This window comes from Lithobates pipiens, unplaced genomic scaffold (assembly GCF_037356315.1).
Source record: "Lithobates pipiens isolate NorthernLeopardFrog02 unplaced genomic scaffold, aLitPip1_a1.2 Scaffold_8, whole genome shotgun sequence".
NCBI lineage: Eukaryota > Metazoa > Chordata > Amphibia > Anura > Ranidae > Lithobates > Lithobates pipiens.
In genome coordinates, this window is record NW_027507903.1 from 622713250 (window position 1) to 622731979 (window position 18730).

Genomic DNA, 18730 nt, shown 5'->3' on the forward strand with positions numbered 1-18730 from the left:
TAGAAACTGTAGATGGTGGATATGTCCTCTCTCTCCCAGAGGCTCTCTCTGGCTGCCTAGGCTGCAGCACCAGCTCACTCTTTCCCAACCATCCAGGTCACTTCTTCCAGATGAAGGCCGTGGTCCAAAGAGACTGACTCTGTGACGATTAGTCCCCAGTGTAAATCTGGGCTTCTTGGGCTATGTGTCCCAAGACCCTTCACTCTTCTATAAGTTCTTACCCACTCTGCATTCAGGATGTGACAAAGCAGAGTCTATGTCGAGCACTAGGAGAAACAGCCCCACTGTGGCAGATGTCAAGTATCCCCTAATACTGCAGGCAATTTAGCCAGCTCCTGGTGTCAGGTCACCTGAGACAGATACACACAAACTTTGGTCCTAAATCATTGCATGCCACAAACATTACATGCATTTTTGCACACGCCACTATTGGTCTCATCCCCGTCTCCAGGATGGGGATACAGTTTCACATCTTCACCCTGTGCACTGGATGACTTTGTTCCTGCAATGCCTGCATGATTGAAAGCCACCGATGGAGGCCCCACAGAGCTAGACAGAAAGGTTGTATCACTCTACTTTATACTGTATCATTTACTGTATGGCTTTCATGATACTAAACTTTTGTCTTGTTAGATACTGCATTAAAAAGGTTGAACTTTCATGCAAAAGGGTGACCATTTTTGTGTTCATGTGTTGACTCTTTCTTGAAGACATGTGTGAAGACAACCAAACTGAAGTAGCTGAATTTTTGCTTCTTGGATTTCAAAACCTCCATAGATTTAAAATTCTTCTCTTCGTTGTGTTTTTCTTATCTTATATATTGATATTAAATGGAAACCTCATCATTATTGTTTTAATATCGATTAATGACCGTCTTAAAATCCCAATGTTCTACTTCCTCAAACACTTGGCAATAGCTGACCTCATGATAACTACCACCGTTATCCCAATGATGTTAGAAATTATACTAAAAGATGGAATCGTAATATCTGTCATTGCCTGCAAGATCCAGTTGCATTGCTTTGATATTTGTGGAATTGTGCAATGTTTACTTATTGCAATTATTTCCTATGATCGTTATGTGGCCATATGTAACCCAATGCGTTATCATTCAATCATGGATCTCCGTATCTGTCTTCGAATGGTTGTCTGGTCTTGGTTAGTGGTTGTCTTTGGGTCCAGTGAAATTCTTTTAGTGTATCAGTTTCATTTCTGTGGTGGGAATAACATTAATCACTTCTTCTGTGATTCTGGTCCAGTGCTAGAGTTGTCTACTTCAGACACTTCCTTGTTCATATTAATTGATCTTTCTCTGTCCATTTTTTTTTTTTTTTTCAATTTAAAAGAGTTTGAGTCAAGAAGCAGATACAATCACAAACAAGGATTACATCATCTCGCCGTGTACAGTAATATAACAACAGAAAAACAGTGAATCTGCACATGTCCTCCAGAGAAAAGAAAATGTGAACTTGCACCAGTATAACATCTTCGGAGGGAAAAAATTGCAATGCATAGTTTATACAAAGGCAGGTTGAGAACATGTCTATTAATCAGGTTTACGCTGAGAGACCAGTAACCAGGTATTCAAGGTCTTGACCATAACAAACAAAGAAGGGAGTAGAGGAGGAGAGAAGAAGGGAGCGATAGGAAAAAGAAAAAGGAGAAAAAAGGAAGAGAGTGCAGGTGTGAGCCATGTTAGAGAAAAGTGAGAGAGGGCCAAGCGGCCCCAGGGAGCCGCCCCCCTGGCCACAGAGGGTATCTGTCAGCACCACCCCTCCGAGCCCGGAGGGAGGGGGGGGGAGTGAGAACCGGAGAACCACAATCCGTCCAGTGAAAGTATCATCATCAGCCCCCAGTGGATCTAGAAAAGGCGTCCGAATACTTAAAAAGTACCCATGGGGCCCATGTGGTGTGAAATCTATCAGCTGTTTCATCTGCAATAGCGAGCGTCTCCTCCATCGAGTAAATAAAATTAACCGCGCTCAACCATTCCTTCACCGACGGATTTCCAGTATTTGGGGATCAACGATTTCGCTGCCATCAAAAGGTGTTTGGTTAGGGATCTCTTATATCTTCCCAGCGGGAAGTCAGATATGTGAAGTAGGCAACAGGCTGGTGAGAGAGTCATCTTAGTGTCTGTAATCTTCCTAATCAGTCCCAGAACTTGGTCCCAGAAGCTACATATCTTGGGGCAATCCCACCATATATGTAGCATATCTCCCTTAGCCTCGCCGCATCTCCAACACAGGTCTGAGGACAGCGGGTACCACCTCTTCACTTTGTCCGGAGTGGCATACCAATGTGAGAGGAGTTTATATGAATTCTCCTGCAATCTAGTGCTAATGGAGCACTTATGTACTAGAGTACAAGCATTAAGCCATTGCATGTCCGTAAACCTGGTTTGGAGGGCCGATTCCCACTGAGCCCTAAATTTGGGTGCATCCTGATCCCCGAGACTGTGTAAGAATGCGTACAAAACGGACGTAGTTTTCGCCACTGGTTTGCTCTTACGACATAGGGATTCGAAGGTGGTGAAATCTCTCGTCGCAGTGTTTTTTCGCTTAGGTGTCAGTATGTAGTGGCAAGCTTGTCTATAGCTCCAAAAGGGTAGCGCTCGCAGGGAGACATCATCTTGCAAATCATTGTACATGCGCGTCCGACCCGCCGAAACAAGATGGGAGATGAGAATAGGAGAGGAATCCGCGCATAAAAAGGACCCTGGCTCCAAGCCAGGTGGGAAGTCTGGGTTCTGTGTCAAGGGGGACATAGGCCCTGGAACAGACGCTATCTGGTGTGCTGCCACTAGTTTATGGAAAATTTTTAGCGTGGTTTTAATTAAAGGGTGTTGTGTTAAGCCCGCTGGGCATTTGTTCCAAGGGATCCAGGGCGAAAATTTAAGAGGCGTTCGTGAGAAACTTTCTTCCAGGAGGACCCAGTCCTTACCGTTGGCGTGACAGTGCCAGTCGATAATACGTGCGAGATGTGTCGCCTGATAGTAGCGTTTAAAGTCGGGGAACCCTAGGCCTCCTTCTGTTTTAGGACGCGTCAGGGTGCGCAAACAAATGCGGGGTTTCTTGTCCGCCCAAAGAAATTTCCGCAAAATAGAATGTAAACGCTTAAAAAAACTCACTGGAAGCTCTACAGGTAAAGTGTGGAGCAAATATAAGACCCTGGGCAACGTCACCATTTTAATGACGGCTGCCCTGCCAAACCAGGAAAAATGTTTAAGTGACCATTTAGACAAGTCAGTTTCCAGTCGTCGTAGCAAAGGTACAAAATTTTTGGTGTAAATGGATGGGAGCTGTGGTGTGAGCTGAATCCCTAAGTAAGTCAACGAATCCGCAACCCACCTGAAGGAGCTGTTCTGCTGAGCTAAACTGAGCGAAGCCGGGGGCAGTGAAATATTCATCGCCTCCGATTTAGTGTAATTGATTTTGAGGTTAGACATAAAACCAAAGTCAGAAAAAGCCTTAAGCAAATTGGGGATCGAGGAATGAGGATGAACCAAGAAAAACAATAAATCATCTGCATACGCAGCTACCTTGTAGGTCTTCGGGCCAACCCGGAAGCCCTCAATGTCAGAGGAGTTATTAATGGTACGAATAAATGGTTCCAAGGATAGAATAAATAATAGGGGGGATAAAGGACAGCGTTGTCTCGTACCATTGTGAATAGATACCCGTTCTGACAAGGTGCCATTGATTTTGAGTTGGGCGGTAGGGTTCTGGTAGAGGGAGGAGATCCATGAGAACATATGGGGTCGCAGGCCAATGTGGCCACAGGTTAGGAACAGGTAGTCCCACGCGACCCTGCCGAAGGCCTTCTCCGCGTCCGTAGACAGGAGAAGGCCCTCGACGTTTGTGGTGCGACACAGGTGTATTAAATTTAGAGCCTTAGTCACATTGTCCCTGGACTCCCTCCCCGGCATGAACCCCACCTTCTCAACGCCTATCAAATGAGGCAAAAAAGACCGTAAACGATTCGCCACTATTTTCGCCAAGATTTTTAGATCTAAATTTAAGAGGGAGATCAGGCAATAATTAGCGCAGACCGAGGGATCCTTCCCCGGTTTAGGCAGTAATGTTATATGCGCGCCCAGAAAAGTTTCAGGTAGATTGCGTGGTTTGTTGAGCGAATTAAAGACCTTCAGAAGAGGGTTCTCAAGAAGATTGAAAAAGACCTTGTAATAGTGGGCCGTGAACCCATCCGGGCCCGGGCTTTTGCCCGCTTTAAGGTTCTTAACCGCTGTCGAAAGCTCCTCGGACGAGATGGGGAGTTCCAATGATTCAGCAGCTTCTGGGGAAAGAGTCGGCATACTGCTCTGAACTAAATAGTCTTTTATAATATGGGTCCTATCACCTAGCTGCCCCCCCGGATTATGCTGGGGAGGGACACTATAGAGACGGGAGTAAAACTTATGGAAGCTTTCTGCAATTTTGTCGGTCCTATTAGTCAGAGTGCCGTCGTTTGTTCTAATGGCCAAGATATTATTGGCTAGGGAAGCGTCCTTCAATGCCCTAGCTAGCATCTTCCCCCCCTTATCCCCCTTCTCGTAGTAGATTCTTTTTTTCAAGAAAAGGGTGCGTCTGCTCCTGGTTTCTAACAGGTCCCTAAGTGCCTGGCGGGTCTGTAACAGCTCCTGAGCTTGTAGGGAATCCAAGGTTGCTTTATGGCGAAGTTCCAAACGAGCTATCTTATCAGTTAGCGTGCGGAGCTGTTGGGCGGCTACCCGTTTACGAGAAGCCCCTGTGCGGATGAGCTCCCCCCGTATGACGCACTTGTGAGCTTCCCAAATCGTCAAGGGGGAGAGCTCTTCGGAAGTGTTGTCAAGGAAGTAATGTCTGAGAGCGTCAGTCAGTTTGGGGAGTAGTTCTGGGTCCGTTAGCAAGGCCGAATTCAACCTCCACATACACGTCTTAGGCCTGTCTCCAAGGTGGTCAAGGGAGAGGGAAATGGGGGCATGGTCTGAGAGGGACTGTATGCCTATCCGAGCATCTCTTAAATTCTGTAGGTCCCTTTGAGTCACAAAAACATAATCAATGCGAGAGTATTTATCATGGGGCGTTGAATAACATGTGAAGTCTCTGCCACTGGGATTCAACGTGCGCCATGCATCAATTAAGGTTAAAGAATGCAAAAGGTTTTTGATGTATTTCAGAGTGCAATAAGGAATGCTCGATCTGCCAGAGGAAGTGTCCTGGGATGGGTCGAGGGGGAGATTAAAATCACCTCCCAAGATAACACAGCCCGTGGCAAAACCCTTCAGTTCCTCTATCAGATGTCTGCAAAAGGATTTGTGCGCACTGTTGGGAAAATAGACATTGGCCAGAGTCAGCGGAGCATTGCCCCATGTCCCCTTAACAAATATGTACCTGCCGTCAGGGTCGGCTAGTGTTTGTGTGACCGTGAACCCCGCTGCTTTATGAATTAAGATGGCAACTCCTTTAGTCTTAGCTTGAGAATTCGAAGCATAGAATACCTGAGGGTAGTTCTTGTGCCAGAGTTTAGGGTGTGAGTGACGGGCAAAATGTGTCTCCTGTAAGTAGACAAAGAGGGGGCCAACCTTGCCCAGCTCCCTGAGGACTGAAGTGCGCTTCTCCGGTATGTTAAGGCCGCGGACGTTGTGGGAGACCAATGTCGGTCTAGTTCCCAACTCCGCGTAGGCCATGTGCTCTCGTGCGTTTGCTCCCCGGAGTCACCCGGCCCGCAAAAGGGAAGAGAAACAGAGGTAAGAAGAGGATAGACCCTCAGAGGGAAATGGAGAAAGAGAAAAGTCAGAAGCAGGAAAGAGAAGGAAACAGGTAGTCCCCCAAAGGGGAAATATCACAAAAAGGCAAGATACGGCCTGTGCTCACTGCGGCTACAGGCAAAAACAATGTGCGGGCAAACCACAAGGCAACACCTAAGTGCCCTGCGGACCGCTTGTGGGGTACGTGGGAGGAACTCCACATACGAGGAATGTAAACTACAGTTTAGACAGAGCAAATAAGTCACTGATGTGAACCAAAATTTAAAGTACTACAATAACAGGTAAATAAGCATCCAATACGGAGACCCAGCACCCTAAGTAGCGTCAACCAAATGTGCGAAATAACCTTCGGAAAAAAAAAAAAAGGGGGGGGAGGGGAAGCATCTATGTGCCCACCAGGAGGGGGAGGGGTGGGTAAAAGAGAAGAGCTGGTAGTATCCCAGTAACAAGGGCATAGCAAATGTCCACCTCTCAGGGCAAAGAACCCGCTTCCAGTCTGTGAGGGAAGTGGCGTCTGAGAGAGAGGGGGGGGGAGGAGGGGGTGAAGGCCAAGAAGCAACCTTCGTCCAAAAAAAAAAAAAAAACACCCCCACAACCATGTAACAACGTGCAAAGTTCAAACTGTCAAAAACAAAAAGAAATGAAGAGAGAAACAGAGGTAAAAATCATCCATTATCCAGTCAGCATCTCTTCAAGTGCGATCACGATTCCTGGACTGCCTGGAGGGTTGGGGTGCACGGGATCCTTCCCTGGCGGAGCGTTGCCCGATTTTGCTCCTCTTCTGCGGAGGTTTAGCTGGCGAGGACAAAGGGGTAGTAGGAGGGCTGAGCTCAGGTTGGGGGAGTTTAAACTCAGCATACCATTCCGGCAAATCAGCACAAGGGATATGTAAGCCAGCACAAAAATCCGGAAGATCTTCAGGGATCCGAAGCAAAAACTGTCTCCCTTCCAATGTGGCTTGCAAAGCGAAGGGAAAGCGCCATTTATAAACGATGCCTCTCTCACGAAGGGCTTCTAGTAACGGTCGTAACGCCCGTCTGTTTTGCAGGGTTATAGGCGACAAGTCCTGAAACAACGAAATCTCCGCTTCATTGAATACAATCCGATAGTTTTTTCTGGCTTGACTTAAAATTTCCTCTTTCAGCTGAAAACTCTGGAGGCAGCAGATAACGTCTCGGGGAGGGGCTGAATCCAGGGGTCTAGCTCTCAAAGCCCTATGTGCTCGCACAAAGTCAATGGGGGAATCAATAGGGTTTTCCAGCAGGTTATTAAACACTGACCTCAGGGCCGAAGTAATCTGATCAGGGCCTACAGTTTCTGGGATCCCCCTCACCCGAATATTACTCCTCTTTCTCCTATTATCGAGGTCCTCCAAGTGTCTATTAATGTTAATTAAATGGACCGCATGTGAGGCGGCTGTAGCTTCCAGTCTGCGTACAGTCCTGTCCCGCTTGCTCTCAGCTTTCTCCAGGGTAGACATCTTTTCTGTGAGAGACAGCAAGTCAGCTTTAAGATCGGTAATTGCGGAGAAAAGCGTATTCTTAATATCAGACGCAATTGAGGTCATGTCTCCCAGTGTGAGGGGGTGGTTGGGGTTCCCCAGCCCGCTTACCGGGTCTTCGGCTGTGGACAAGGAGCCGTCGCTGAGGTCATCCTCCTCGCCTCGTGGCAGCGCCATCTTGGAAGGTGTGCTGCCGCCTGCTCGGGCCTGTGAGGTGAAAATGTCCTGTATACTCCGAGTATGGGGGGTCCCGGATTGACGGCGAGCTCCTGTTCCCGTCCCGGTGTGGTGGCGAGCTGATTTCAGCATGATGCGGCTTGAAATAGACCGAAGGGAGAGCTTACGGGCTGTGGGTCTCCTGGAGCTCTTGTCTCAAGCGGCCATTCCCGATGCGCGCCAAGCCACGCCCCCTTCTCTGTCCATTTTAGCTATTTTTGTTCCTTTTGCCTTTATTATTGTGACCTATGTCTTAATCTCCTTCACAATATTACACCTTTCTTCGTCAAATAGTAGACGAAGGAAAGCCTTTTCTACATGTAGCTCTCACCTGGCTACTGTGTGCATATATTATGGGAGCTTGATGACCATTTACTTGACACCATCTGATAAAAGATCACCTAACACAAACAAATTTATGTCTCTTTTCTACATTGTGGCAACTCCACTGGTGAATCCCATTATCTACAGCCTGAGGAATCATGAGATCAGAAAAAGCCTTAAAAAAAGTTTAACAAAATTTAAAACACTTCAATTACAATTGTACAATTGTAGACACTCAGGTTGAACTGGATGGACTGGTGTCTTTATTCAACCTTACTAACTATGAAACTATGAAACTACGAATTACACTAAAATTATATCTTCATTTTACTTGTTTCTATGACTCAAAAGAGTTATCTGGTTTCATGTAAATTTATTGTGTCTAGTTTTATAATATTTTACTTAATCTTGCAAGTATTAATATTTTCTGTAGTCATCCAAAAAAGGTTAAAGCTGAAATCTATATACAGTAATTGCAACCTGGTTACCCAAGTGGCAGTGGCTTTATTTTTCTAATAAGTGATTGATTGCTAGCTCTTCATTTGTGAACCCCTTAGGTATTTTTTTCTTTTACCTGGGGTCTTTTCCATTTTAAAAATCTCTTACTTTGGAGTTAATTAGAGGGAAGTTGCAATTTAGGGGAATTTTCTTCTGGGGGGTTTAATTTAGTGGTTAGGGGCTCTTTGAATTTATTTTGTGACACTAATGCCTTTTTTTCTAGCTTGGGGTGATTAGTACACAGTACTAATTTGTTGCTAACTGTCCATCCATTGAATGTCAATTTTTCTAAGGAACAACAGCTGAATAATTTAGGTTTGGGTTAATATAAAGTGGCATCCCAGCTTGGCAGAAGCAGCAACATGCCTAGATGAAAAGACACAAGGCACAAGGCACAGGGATGTGTCTTCTCAAGAAAAGAATGTTAAGCATTTAAAGATATGGGCGGGGGTAAAAATTGTCAAGTGGCACCACAGTTTAATGGCAGATAGAACACGTCTTAAAGCGGAGTTCCACCCATAACTACATTTACATTATTCAGCAGCAATAAACATAGTCAACGCCATTTGGAGAAAAAAAAATCACGTACTTTTTCATGCCTGTTGCTATGTGGTACCTTGTAATGTGCCCCTTCTTCTCCGTGGCACCTGACATCATTTCCCTCGGTGCCTGTGCATGCTAATGCTCCTTAGAGATGATTGTCATCATTTGCCGCTTGCCATGCTTACTGCACATGTGCGAGAACGGACAATGCATGCTGGTAATACAGCAGTGCCGTATCCTGGAAGTTTATGCTTGTGGGCTTCGCCTGCCCACAAGTAAGATGGGAATTCACAAGCAGCAAAAATATAAGGTAATTTTTCTTCTAAAATATGTAAAAAAGTGTCACTAATAACAAGACTATCCATTAGTAATTATACATTGGATGATAGTAAGATAGATAGATATTTGTGGTAAAAAAAAAGACTCCAATTCCGTTGGTCACAACATTGCATGACTGTGCAATTACCACTTAAAACAGTGCAGTACCAAATTGTAAAAAGTCCTCTGGTCTTTATCCAGCCTAATGGTCCGGGGCTTAAGTGGTTAACAACAGGCACTGCGGACAGTCCTAATGGGAGCCAGGTATCCAGCTTCTGTAGTGTTATGTTAGGTCTGCACAGTTATGCCCTTCAACCTTCACTCAAGGTGCGCCACGCACGCCAATGCAGGGTTCTTATGAAAGCCAGAGACTTCCAAAGCATTGGACCTGCGCTGCTGCACTCTTTCACTTTCCCTTTCACCTCAGGGCACACACTGACGCACAGCCCTTAAGGCCCACCAAAATCCTCACACCAGACCCATAATGCTCTTAATCCGGCCCTGCCTATATAACACCCGCATACCAAAAGTGATGTGAAAACATATATATATATATATATATATATATATATATATATATATATACACATAAATAATAGTGCGCTTCTGGTTTCTATGGAGAAATTTTTTTTTAAATATATCAATATACAATCAAACAGTGAATTGTACAGTCCATAAAGTTCAATATGGAAATGGGTCATGTCCCAATAGCAATGAAAGCATATAGTGGAATGAAAGTGTATCTAATTCTCCTTAGGGTAATAATTATCCCACCGAGTTGCAAACCATGTGAATTGTTAAGGAATTTCACCATACACATGTGCCCTTCACCATATTCAAGCCTCTTACCGGATGGTTGTAATCCTCAATTACAGAGATTGTGAGAAATAATGGACCCCTCCCGGTGTCTCCAGATAGGATTAATATGGTCCACTGGGTTTCAACATATGATATTCCCCAATACCGATGCCACACCTTTGGATCCAACTCAGACAGCCATCATAGAGGAAAAGGAACATAGGCTGCACATAGCGTGAATATGCTTTTTGGTGTTGGTATTGGGGTATATCATATGTTGAAACCCAGTGAACCATACTGATCCCATTTAGAGACATCTGGAGGGGTCCATTATTTCTCATGTGTGTTTGATCTCTGTAATTGTGGATTAGAACCATCTGGTAAAATGCTTGATTACGGTGGAGGGCATGTGTGTATGGTGGAATTTCTTAAAGGGATTGTAAAGTTTCATGGTTTTTCACCTTAATGCAATCTATGCATTAAGGTGAAAAACTTTCTGGCTTTAGCTGCCCCCCAGGCCCTCCTCCCCTTTTTTCTTACCTGAACCTGAGCATGAGCATGTGCTATTCTTGTTTTGGTGTGAACAGCTTTGATTCTATTGACGAGGTACTTGCCTGCTCTATTAGCATTCACGTAGGAGTTTAGTTGTAAGCATTTGAGGTTTTTGTCATATTGTTGTGATAAAAGCTCTCTTATATTCTCTCTGAGCTGTGAAAGTGTTTTGGTAAGCGTCATGTTGGGCGAAGCTTTATTTTGGGTTGGGTGGATCATTTTTTTTTTTTTTTTTCTATTGCTCCTATTTGTATGAGTATACTTCTCATGTATGCCTTGTGGGCATTCCATAGAGTACAGGGATCTTCTACAGATATGTCATTGTTTTTAAAGAAATTTTGGAGATGCTGAGAGATTAAGGGGGAAATTTGGGGTTCTTGTAATAACCCAACATTGCAGCGCAGGTGGGTGAGGAAAGGGAGGCACCCTGTTCGTTAATAGACAGTGAGATCGCAGCGTGGTCAGACCACATGATGTCATGAATCTGTGGGGAGTCTACTTTCTGTAGTGTCTACTTGTCTGCTAAAAACATGCCAATGCCAATATGAGCAATGCCTGTGGGAAAAGAAGGTATAAATCCTTTTGTTGGCATGGAGGCATCTCCATGCATCGAACAGTTCCTCATTGTGAAATAGATTCCGTAGGTATGACGTATTGTTTGGTTTATGGGTAGAAGTGTCCATCTTTGGATCAACAATCAAATGAAAGTCTCCACCTATAAGGAGATTGCCATACTGCACAGAGTGGATTTTTTTAAATCTGAGCTGATGTGAGTTTAGAGCATAAACCGTCACCAGCGTGTATGGCTTTAAATTGATGTCACCTGTTACGATTATGTACCTGCCTCCTTCGTCCAGAATGGTTTCCCTTGGTTGGAAGGACAGTGAGTTTTTGAGTGCTAGTAGTACACCTCCCTTTTTGTGTCTGGGCGTGCATGCCAAAAATACCTGAGGGTAGTCTCTGTGTGAGCATAGTGGGGATTTATTCATCTGGAACTGGGTTTCTTGTAGGCACAGGATGTCAGCTCTGTGTTTACTAGCCTCATTTCACATGGAGAATATTTTTGCGGAGTGGGTTAGGCCCCTGGCATTAATAGATAAGCACGTAATGGTCATTGATAGTGGATTGGGAATTGGTGTGCACTGGTGTAGTGTAAGTACTCACTACATCCAAAGATTCTCTTCTTGGTTGGATCGCCACATTCTTATGATGTCAGAAGAAGCCTTACATCAACACTAGGGATGTATACCCTTTATAGAACATTTCCATGTGTTTCAATCATGGTGCTCAAAGAACAATAATAAGGACACTTTCGTGATACCACCTGCCATTGGTTTTGAAGTGGCTGTGGCTGAGGCTTGATCAGGGAGGATGCCCCATTGATGTAAAGGCATCAATTCCTTCCACCAGTGTTGAAATTAAGGCCGTGGTCCCATTGTGGGTGATAGATAGCTTTGCTAGGTATTCCCATCTATGGGCGACCTTGTGGTTTCTTAGAGTGACTGTCTCCAGGTTGCAACATTGCTGGACAGGTATGGAAGGAGTTGTAAGGTTGTGTATTGGGGATGGATGTTATCAGGACTGTGAGATGCAATCAGAATCTGTTCCTTGACATGGTAGATGTGTACCCTTAACAGTACATCTCATATATATATATATATATATATATATATATGTATATATGTATATATATATATATATATATATATATATATATATATGCATAGTATATTATTATTTATGCACATAATGTTAACCATTTGCCAACCGCATTCCGCAGATATACTGTGGCAGGTCAGCTCTATTGCACAAAACATATCTGTATGTCATTTCATGTAATAGACAGAGAGGGGAGCCAATCAGAGGGTCTGGCATACGGGATGTCTGCTTGGACCTGCTGATTGTTCCCCAGAGAAGCAGAATGGCGATCTGCCTATGTTAATAAGGCCCTTCGCCATTCTGACAGAGGAGAACACAGAGATCTTGTGTTCCTGCTAAGCAGGAACACAGATCTCTGTGTTCTCCCACTCAGAGCATCCCTTACACAGCTAGAAAGCATTCCCTAGATACACACTTAACCCTTTGATCGCCCCTGGTGTTAACCCCTTCCCTGCCAGTATCATTAGTACAGTAACAGTGCATATTTTTAGCACTGATCACTGTGATAATGTAACTGGTTCCAACAAAAGTGTCAGTTAGGTGTCTGATTTGTCCTCCACAATGTTGCAGTTCTGCTAAAAATCACAGATCCCTAAAAATTGCTAATACTAGTAAAAGAAAAAAAAGAAAAATACCATAAAAATATCCCGCAGTTTGTAGACAAGATAACTTTTGGCAAACCAATCAGAATAAACTGATTTGGATTATTTTTACCAAAAATATGTGTTGTGATATGGCTGAACCAGAGTGACTCCATCTTTATAAGTTCATATAAGATTAACTTGGGTTAACCTATTAGTTAGTTTAAACTCTATATTTACAGACTGTAGCAGTTTTCCTATAAAGCATACATATAAGAAAATATAGCTTGCATAAACAGTTTTATTCTGTACTGTCTAAATAAAGAAATTGTGTCACAATATGTCTGGGCCACAAGACTCATGACTGTGACTCATGAAAGCTGAAAATGATCTTGCTGGGGGCGCATGCGCGGAGCTCATCATGGCGGACGCAATCCACTAGAGCTCCGTACTCACCGCTGCGATTCCGGGATCTATATAGCACTAATTCCGCTACAACTGGTTCAACATCTAGCCGAGAACCTCGGGCATCCTTTCGCCCCCTCACCCGGGATGGTTCTAACGGGACAGAGAGGGAAGCAGAAGTCGAAACCCATTAAAGAAGCCTTGGCGCGTGCTTCCACCAAAATGGCGGCGAAGGCCCTCGCAGCCTCACAACAACATAGCCTCCCCCAGGACCATGAAAGCAGTGGCGAGGAGGACGAGGAGGGACCGGAACCACCAGCTTCCCCTACGCTACCAGCCTCAGGTATGTCACAGGCTGACTTTCTGGCACATATGGATTTAATGCTCAAAAAGGCTTTAAAAGCCACATCGGATCAGATAACTGATAGACTGACTCGTGAAATACGCGAACTAGGCCAATGTACAGCGGATCTAGAAACTAGGGCCGATGACACTGAACTCAGTCTGCGGGTATTAGCACAAGAGCAAGAGGCTCTCAGAGAAGAGAATGCCTCTCTGCTCTCCCGATTAGAAGACGCTGAGAATCGTTCGCGGAGGTCGAATTTACGCCTGAGGGGAATCCCCGAATCGATAGATGATCTTCAGTCCTTTTCGACAGCCCTTTTTCAAGAGCTGTCCCCCTCTATACCAATCGAAAGATTGGAGTTTGATCGAATCCACAGAGCACTTACCAGACGCCAAGCAGACGGTCCGCCTCGAGATATAATCATTAAATTGCATTACTTTCGAACGAAGGAACAACTCATAGCTACAGCTCGCAATAAGACTAATCTTCAGTTTCAAGGCCATGCATACCAGCTATTCACAGATTTGGCCCCGCTGACCATAGCGAAACGGCGTGCCATGAAGCCTCAGTTGCAAATCCTTCAGCAACACCAGATTAAGTATGCTTGGCGGTTCCCATTTGCTCTCTTCTTTTCCTACCAGGGACAACAGCATACCTGCTCTACACCAGCGACTCTCCAGACCCTCTTGGAAAACCTCCAACTTGCTCCGTCAGCCCCACTCACCCAGGCCGACACTGTGATACCTCGAACCCCGGCGCGAGCTGTACCTCACCCCTACATGGCCACTCCGAAGAGGAATCAACAAGACCTTTTGGGTTCATCCTCACTCCGGCGAGGCACACCTAAACGCTCATCTGGTTTGGGCTTTCCTAGCCCCAAGGTATTCGTACCTCGCTGAACCTTTTTCATCCAGTTACTTATATTTTTGTTCCCCTCGCCTTCCGAGCCATACCTTGACTTGTCTCAGGATCTGAAAATGATTGCCGATAAGAATACAACCACACAACTGTCCCTGTTGGACGTGGATTATGTCTTTACCTGGATGTTCCAATTTTTCTCAGAGAACATTGACTAGTTTCTTATTTTTGATGCTAGCTGTCCCCCTCTTCCCCCCCCCCCTTTTTTTTTTTTTTTATCCGATATTAGACATTTTTCTGAGATACACCTTACCATAGCTTATTTGTTGGTGCGGTTTACTATGTTGCGTGTCACTCTGCATTGCTGCCATACTACCCTATCCCTCTCTTCCCCCTTGTACCCTTTACTCTAGACATCTTTTCTTGTGCTGATGGTCTGGCCCGGACTTGCGAGTTGGCGATTCGGGGCCAGATCGTTCCCTCATGAGTTAGTCATTCATGCTATGACAATCGACTATGATGCTTATGTTGCCTATTTTATACCTATCCTCCTGAACAATCCATCCCCTTCCCCTATCCCATTTTTCCCTTTCTATTTTTCCCTTCCCCTATCCTCGTCCCTACCCCTATTCATGCCCACATCCCTCATCCCTCTTCCTTTTCATTTGATGTCTCATTACCCCCCAAACCCTGTTTACTTATAGCAAGGTTAAATTGTTCTCCTTTACTTGGTACTCTCAATGTTTTACTGTTCTTCCCTTTGGATATACTTGATTTGATTTATAATAGAATCGCGTTATGTTATAAGAAACTGTTTTCTGATTACAATTGTTCATGTGTACTTGTCCGGTTCGCAGCGGTGAGCTGTCACTGCTCCCCCCGTTGATGGTGCGACCTCCGGTTGACTGGCTAGTTGACGGGTTGCTTGTCGTACCCACTGATTGGACGGTTCGGATTATTCTGCTCCGTACAACGCCTCTTACCTTCTTTTTTCTCTTCTTCTCACTTCTGTTCCATTTTCCATCCCTAATCTTTTTCTGTCCTTTCTCTTCTGCTCCTCTCTTTTGCTATGGTCGGTCGGCGCGCGCGGCCCTGGGACCGCTGTCGCTCGCTCCCCCTCAACAAACCCTATGGCCCCCTTGAACATTTTATCGCTAAATGTGAAGGGACTCAACTCCCCTAATAAACGGGTCAAGGCTTTTAGAACCTTTCTTTCACTGAAAGCCCAGGTAGTTGCCCTACAAGAAACCCATTTCGCCACTCACACCACACCTAAATTTTTCAATGCCAAATTCCCCCAAGTATATACCGCTTCCTCCGCTACAAAACACAGGGGAGTCCTTTTAGACTTCCATCACTCCTTACTATTCTCTTTAACGTCTGAAATTAGAGACCCTGAAGGCCGCTACCTATTAGTCATGGGACATATTCAGGACACGGCGGTTACTTTTGTGTCCTATTATGCCCCCAACACAAATCCTAACCCTTTCTTTTCCCACTTATTGCAGATAATCAAAACACATGCCAAAGGAGCGCTGTTTGTATGCGGTGATACCAATCTAGTTCTACATCCACATTTAGACAGGTCCCCATACACATCGGAACACTTTTCCCTTTCTAAACGTCTATGCACTCAACTCACACAGGCAACGCTTATTGATACATGGAGGGAATGTAATCCTCTCAAGAAAAATTACACTTTTTACTCAAACCCACATAAATCCTTCTCAAGAATCGATCATATCTTTATCCCACTAACTGCTACACCCACTCTTTTACATTCTCGTATTCATCCGATAACCTGATCGGATCATAGCGCACTGATCACGACTGTTTCATCAATAGTCCCACGAAACTCAGACAGAACATGGTGTCTGAATGAAACCCTACTCTCAAACCAGTCTTACTGCTTAGACATCCAAACAGCTCTTAATGATTATATATCTCATAATGACACCCCGGGTATATCCCCTACTCTTCTCTGGGAAGCCCATAAACCAGTTATACAGGGTACGTGTATATCAGTCTCTTCCCACCTTAAAAAAGATAGACAAGCTCAGTTACAACAATTAGAAGATGATCTTCAGCACTACTTTATTCTATTTCAGTCCGACCCACAGAAGCCAATAGACTTGCCCTGGATAAAGCTAGGCTTGCCTTAGATCTCGTGCTAGCTGAGGAGGCAGATAAGATAATCCGCAAATCGGCACATACACTTTACACCAAAGCAAATAAGCCAGATACCTTCTTAGCTATGCGCCTGCGGCAACCTGACAGATCCTTCAAACCTATTAAGCTTCGGTTGGCACACGGTGGCCTGACTAGCAATCCCATAAAAATGTTATCAGAATTTAGCACCCGATTGTCTAAGTTGTACGAACCCGGCGTCCCCTTCTCTAGCACTCAAGCTGACTCTCTTCTTCATACGATACCCTTCCCTCATCTTTCAGCCACTGACCGTGTGGCGATGGAAGCACCTATTTCCAATATAGAAATCCTAGCGGCTATTAAATCCCTCAAACTCCATAAAAGACCCAGCCCGGATGGCCTCCCGGCGACTTACTATAAGAAATTTGCCCATACACTTTCTCCCCTCCTTACTAGCTCCTTTAATTCCCTCCTTCGACAGCAATCCCTTGGCAGAGATGCGTTAACGGCCATTATATCGATGATCCCTAAGCCTAATTCAGATTCCACTTTATGGTCCAATTTTAGGCCGATATCATTACTCAACATTGATGTCAAGATTTTGGCCAAGGTTTTAGCACTTGGCCTGAACCCAATCATAGGGAAGTTGATACACAAAGACCAGGTGGGGTTCATCCCCAAGAGACAAGCTAGTGATAATGTTCGGAGGGTCATCTTATTGCAGCATATTGCTAGAACCCGTAAAATCCCCATGCACTTGCTCTCGTTGGATATACGTAAAGCATTCGACACAGTATCTTGGTCGTACCTTCAATATATACTTCGTCATTGGGGGTTTGGTCCTCACTTCCTTAATTGGATAGGAGCCCTATATACCCAACCTCGTGCTTACGGGCGATATGCAGGCTATAGATCAGAATACTTCCCCATCCAGCGAGGAACAAGACAGGGTTGTCCCCTCTCCCCCCTATTGTTCGCGTTAGCTATCGAACCCTTGGCTGCACTAATTAGAGCGGACCCGAACATTAAGGGATTGGAAATAGCAAGCACAACTCATAAGATATGCATGTTTGCGGACGATGCCCTGCTGTTCATTACGGCACCCCACACAACTTTACCTAACTTGTGTAAGTTGCTGGAGAGGTTCACTGCTATTTCAGGTTTAGAGGTCAATCAGGCCAAGTCTAGAGCCCTGGACGTGTCTCTGCCAAGGGAGGAGCTTAACCTCCTCCGTAATAATTTCTCTTTACAATGGTCCACGTCCTCTATCCCATACTTAGGCATTCACATAACTAAAGACCCTTCGCACCTGTTCCAATATAATTATCTCCCGCTATTACGGAAATTAACCAATCTCCTGGCTGCCTGGCAACCGCTTTGTGTTTCGTGGCTGGGTCGAATCGTGGCAGTCAAAATGTCGTTGCTACCAAAATTACTTTACCTATATCGGGTTCTCCCGATCCAAGTCCCACCCTATTACCACCGCCTAGTGCAAGGCAAAGTATTTAAGTACATTTGGGGAGCTGTTAGACCCAGAGTCTCTAAATCTACCCTTTATCGCCACAAAACGCAAGGCGGGCTAGGAGTACCCAACTTTCGCAACTATTACTATGCAGCCCAGCTTGCTCAACTCACCCTGTACCATGCAAAAACGGAAGTACCTATATGGGTCAGTCCCGAGGCCGTAGACACTTTCCCTGTGAATATATCCAATCTCCTGTGGCTTCCCCCCACGTAGAGAAGCAAACCTAATAACCCGGTCACACTGCATTCCCTTAAAATCTGGGACAGAATCCACAAATACTTTCGACTCAAATCCCAGCACTTACCTTTACTTTCCATTTTTGGTCACCCATCGTTTGGCCCGGCCTTCTCTGAGCCCGGCCTATTTGCGGCTTGGTCTAGGGCAGGCCTAGACCGAATTTGCACCTTAACAAAACATGGACGTATCAAAGCTTTCCCCATATTGCAAGCCCAATCTCACATACCCAATAGCGAATGTTTCCGTTACCTACAAATTGCCCATTTTGTCAATTCGATACCCAAACCCATTAGCGTACATGATAATATGTCAATCTATGAGGAAATATGTGACACTGATCCACATGCTCCAGGCATTATCTCCCAATTATACTCCCATTTCTCCTCTCCCCCTGCATCCCTTCCACCTTATACCACTAGTTGGTCCACAGACCTCAACTTAGACCTAGACAGCGACGCATGGACTACGATCT

The 18730-nt window shown here is 45.0% G+C and overlaps 1 protein-coding gene across 1 annotated transcript; it reads left to right on the forward strand.

Annotated features, from left to right (window-relative positions):
- The first annotated feature begins 712 nt into the window (after positions 1 to 712).
- On the forward strand, positions 713 to 8034 carry LOC143962371 (olfactory receptor 10A3-like). Its single transcript, XM_077471662.1, has 2 exons — positions 713 to 1308; positions 7662 to 8034. Exons 1-2 carry the CDS (start codon positions 713 to 715, stop codon positions 8032 to 8034), a joined length of 969 nt encoding a protein of 322 aa, XP_077327788.1.
- Positions 8035 to 18730: the final 10696 nt, after the last annotated feature.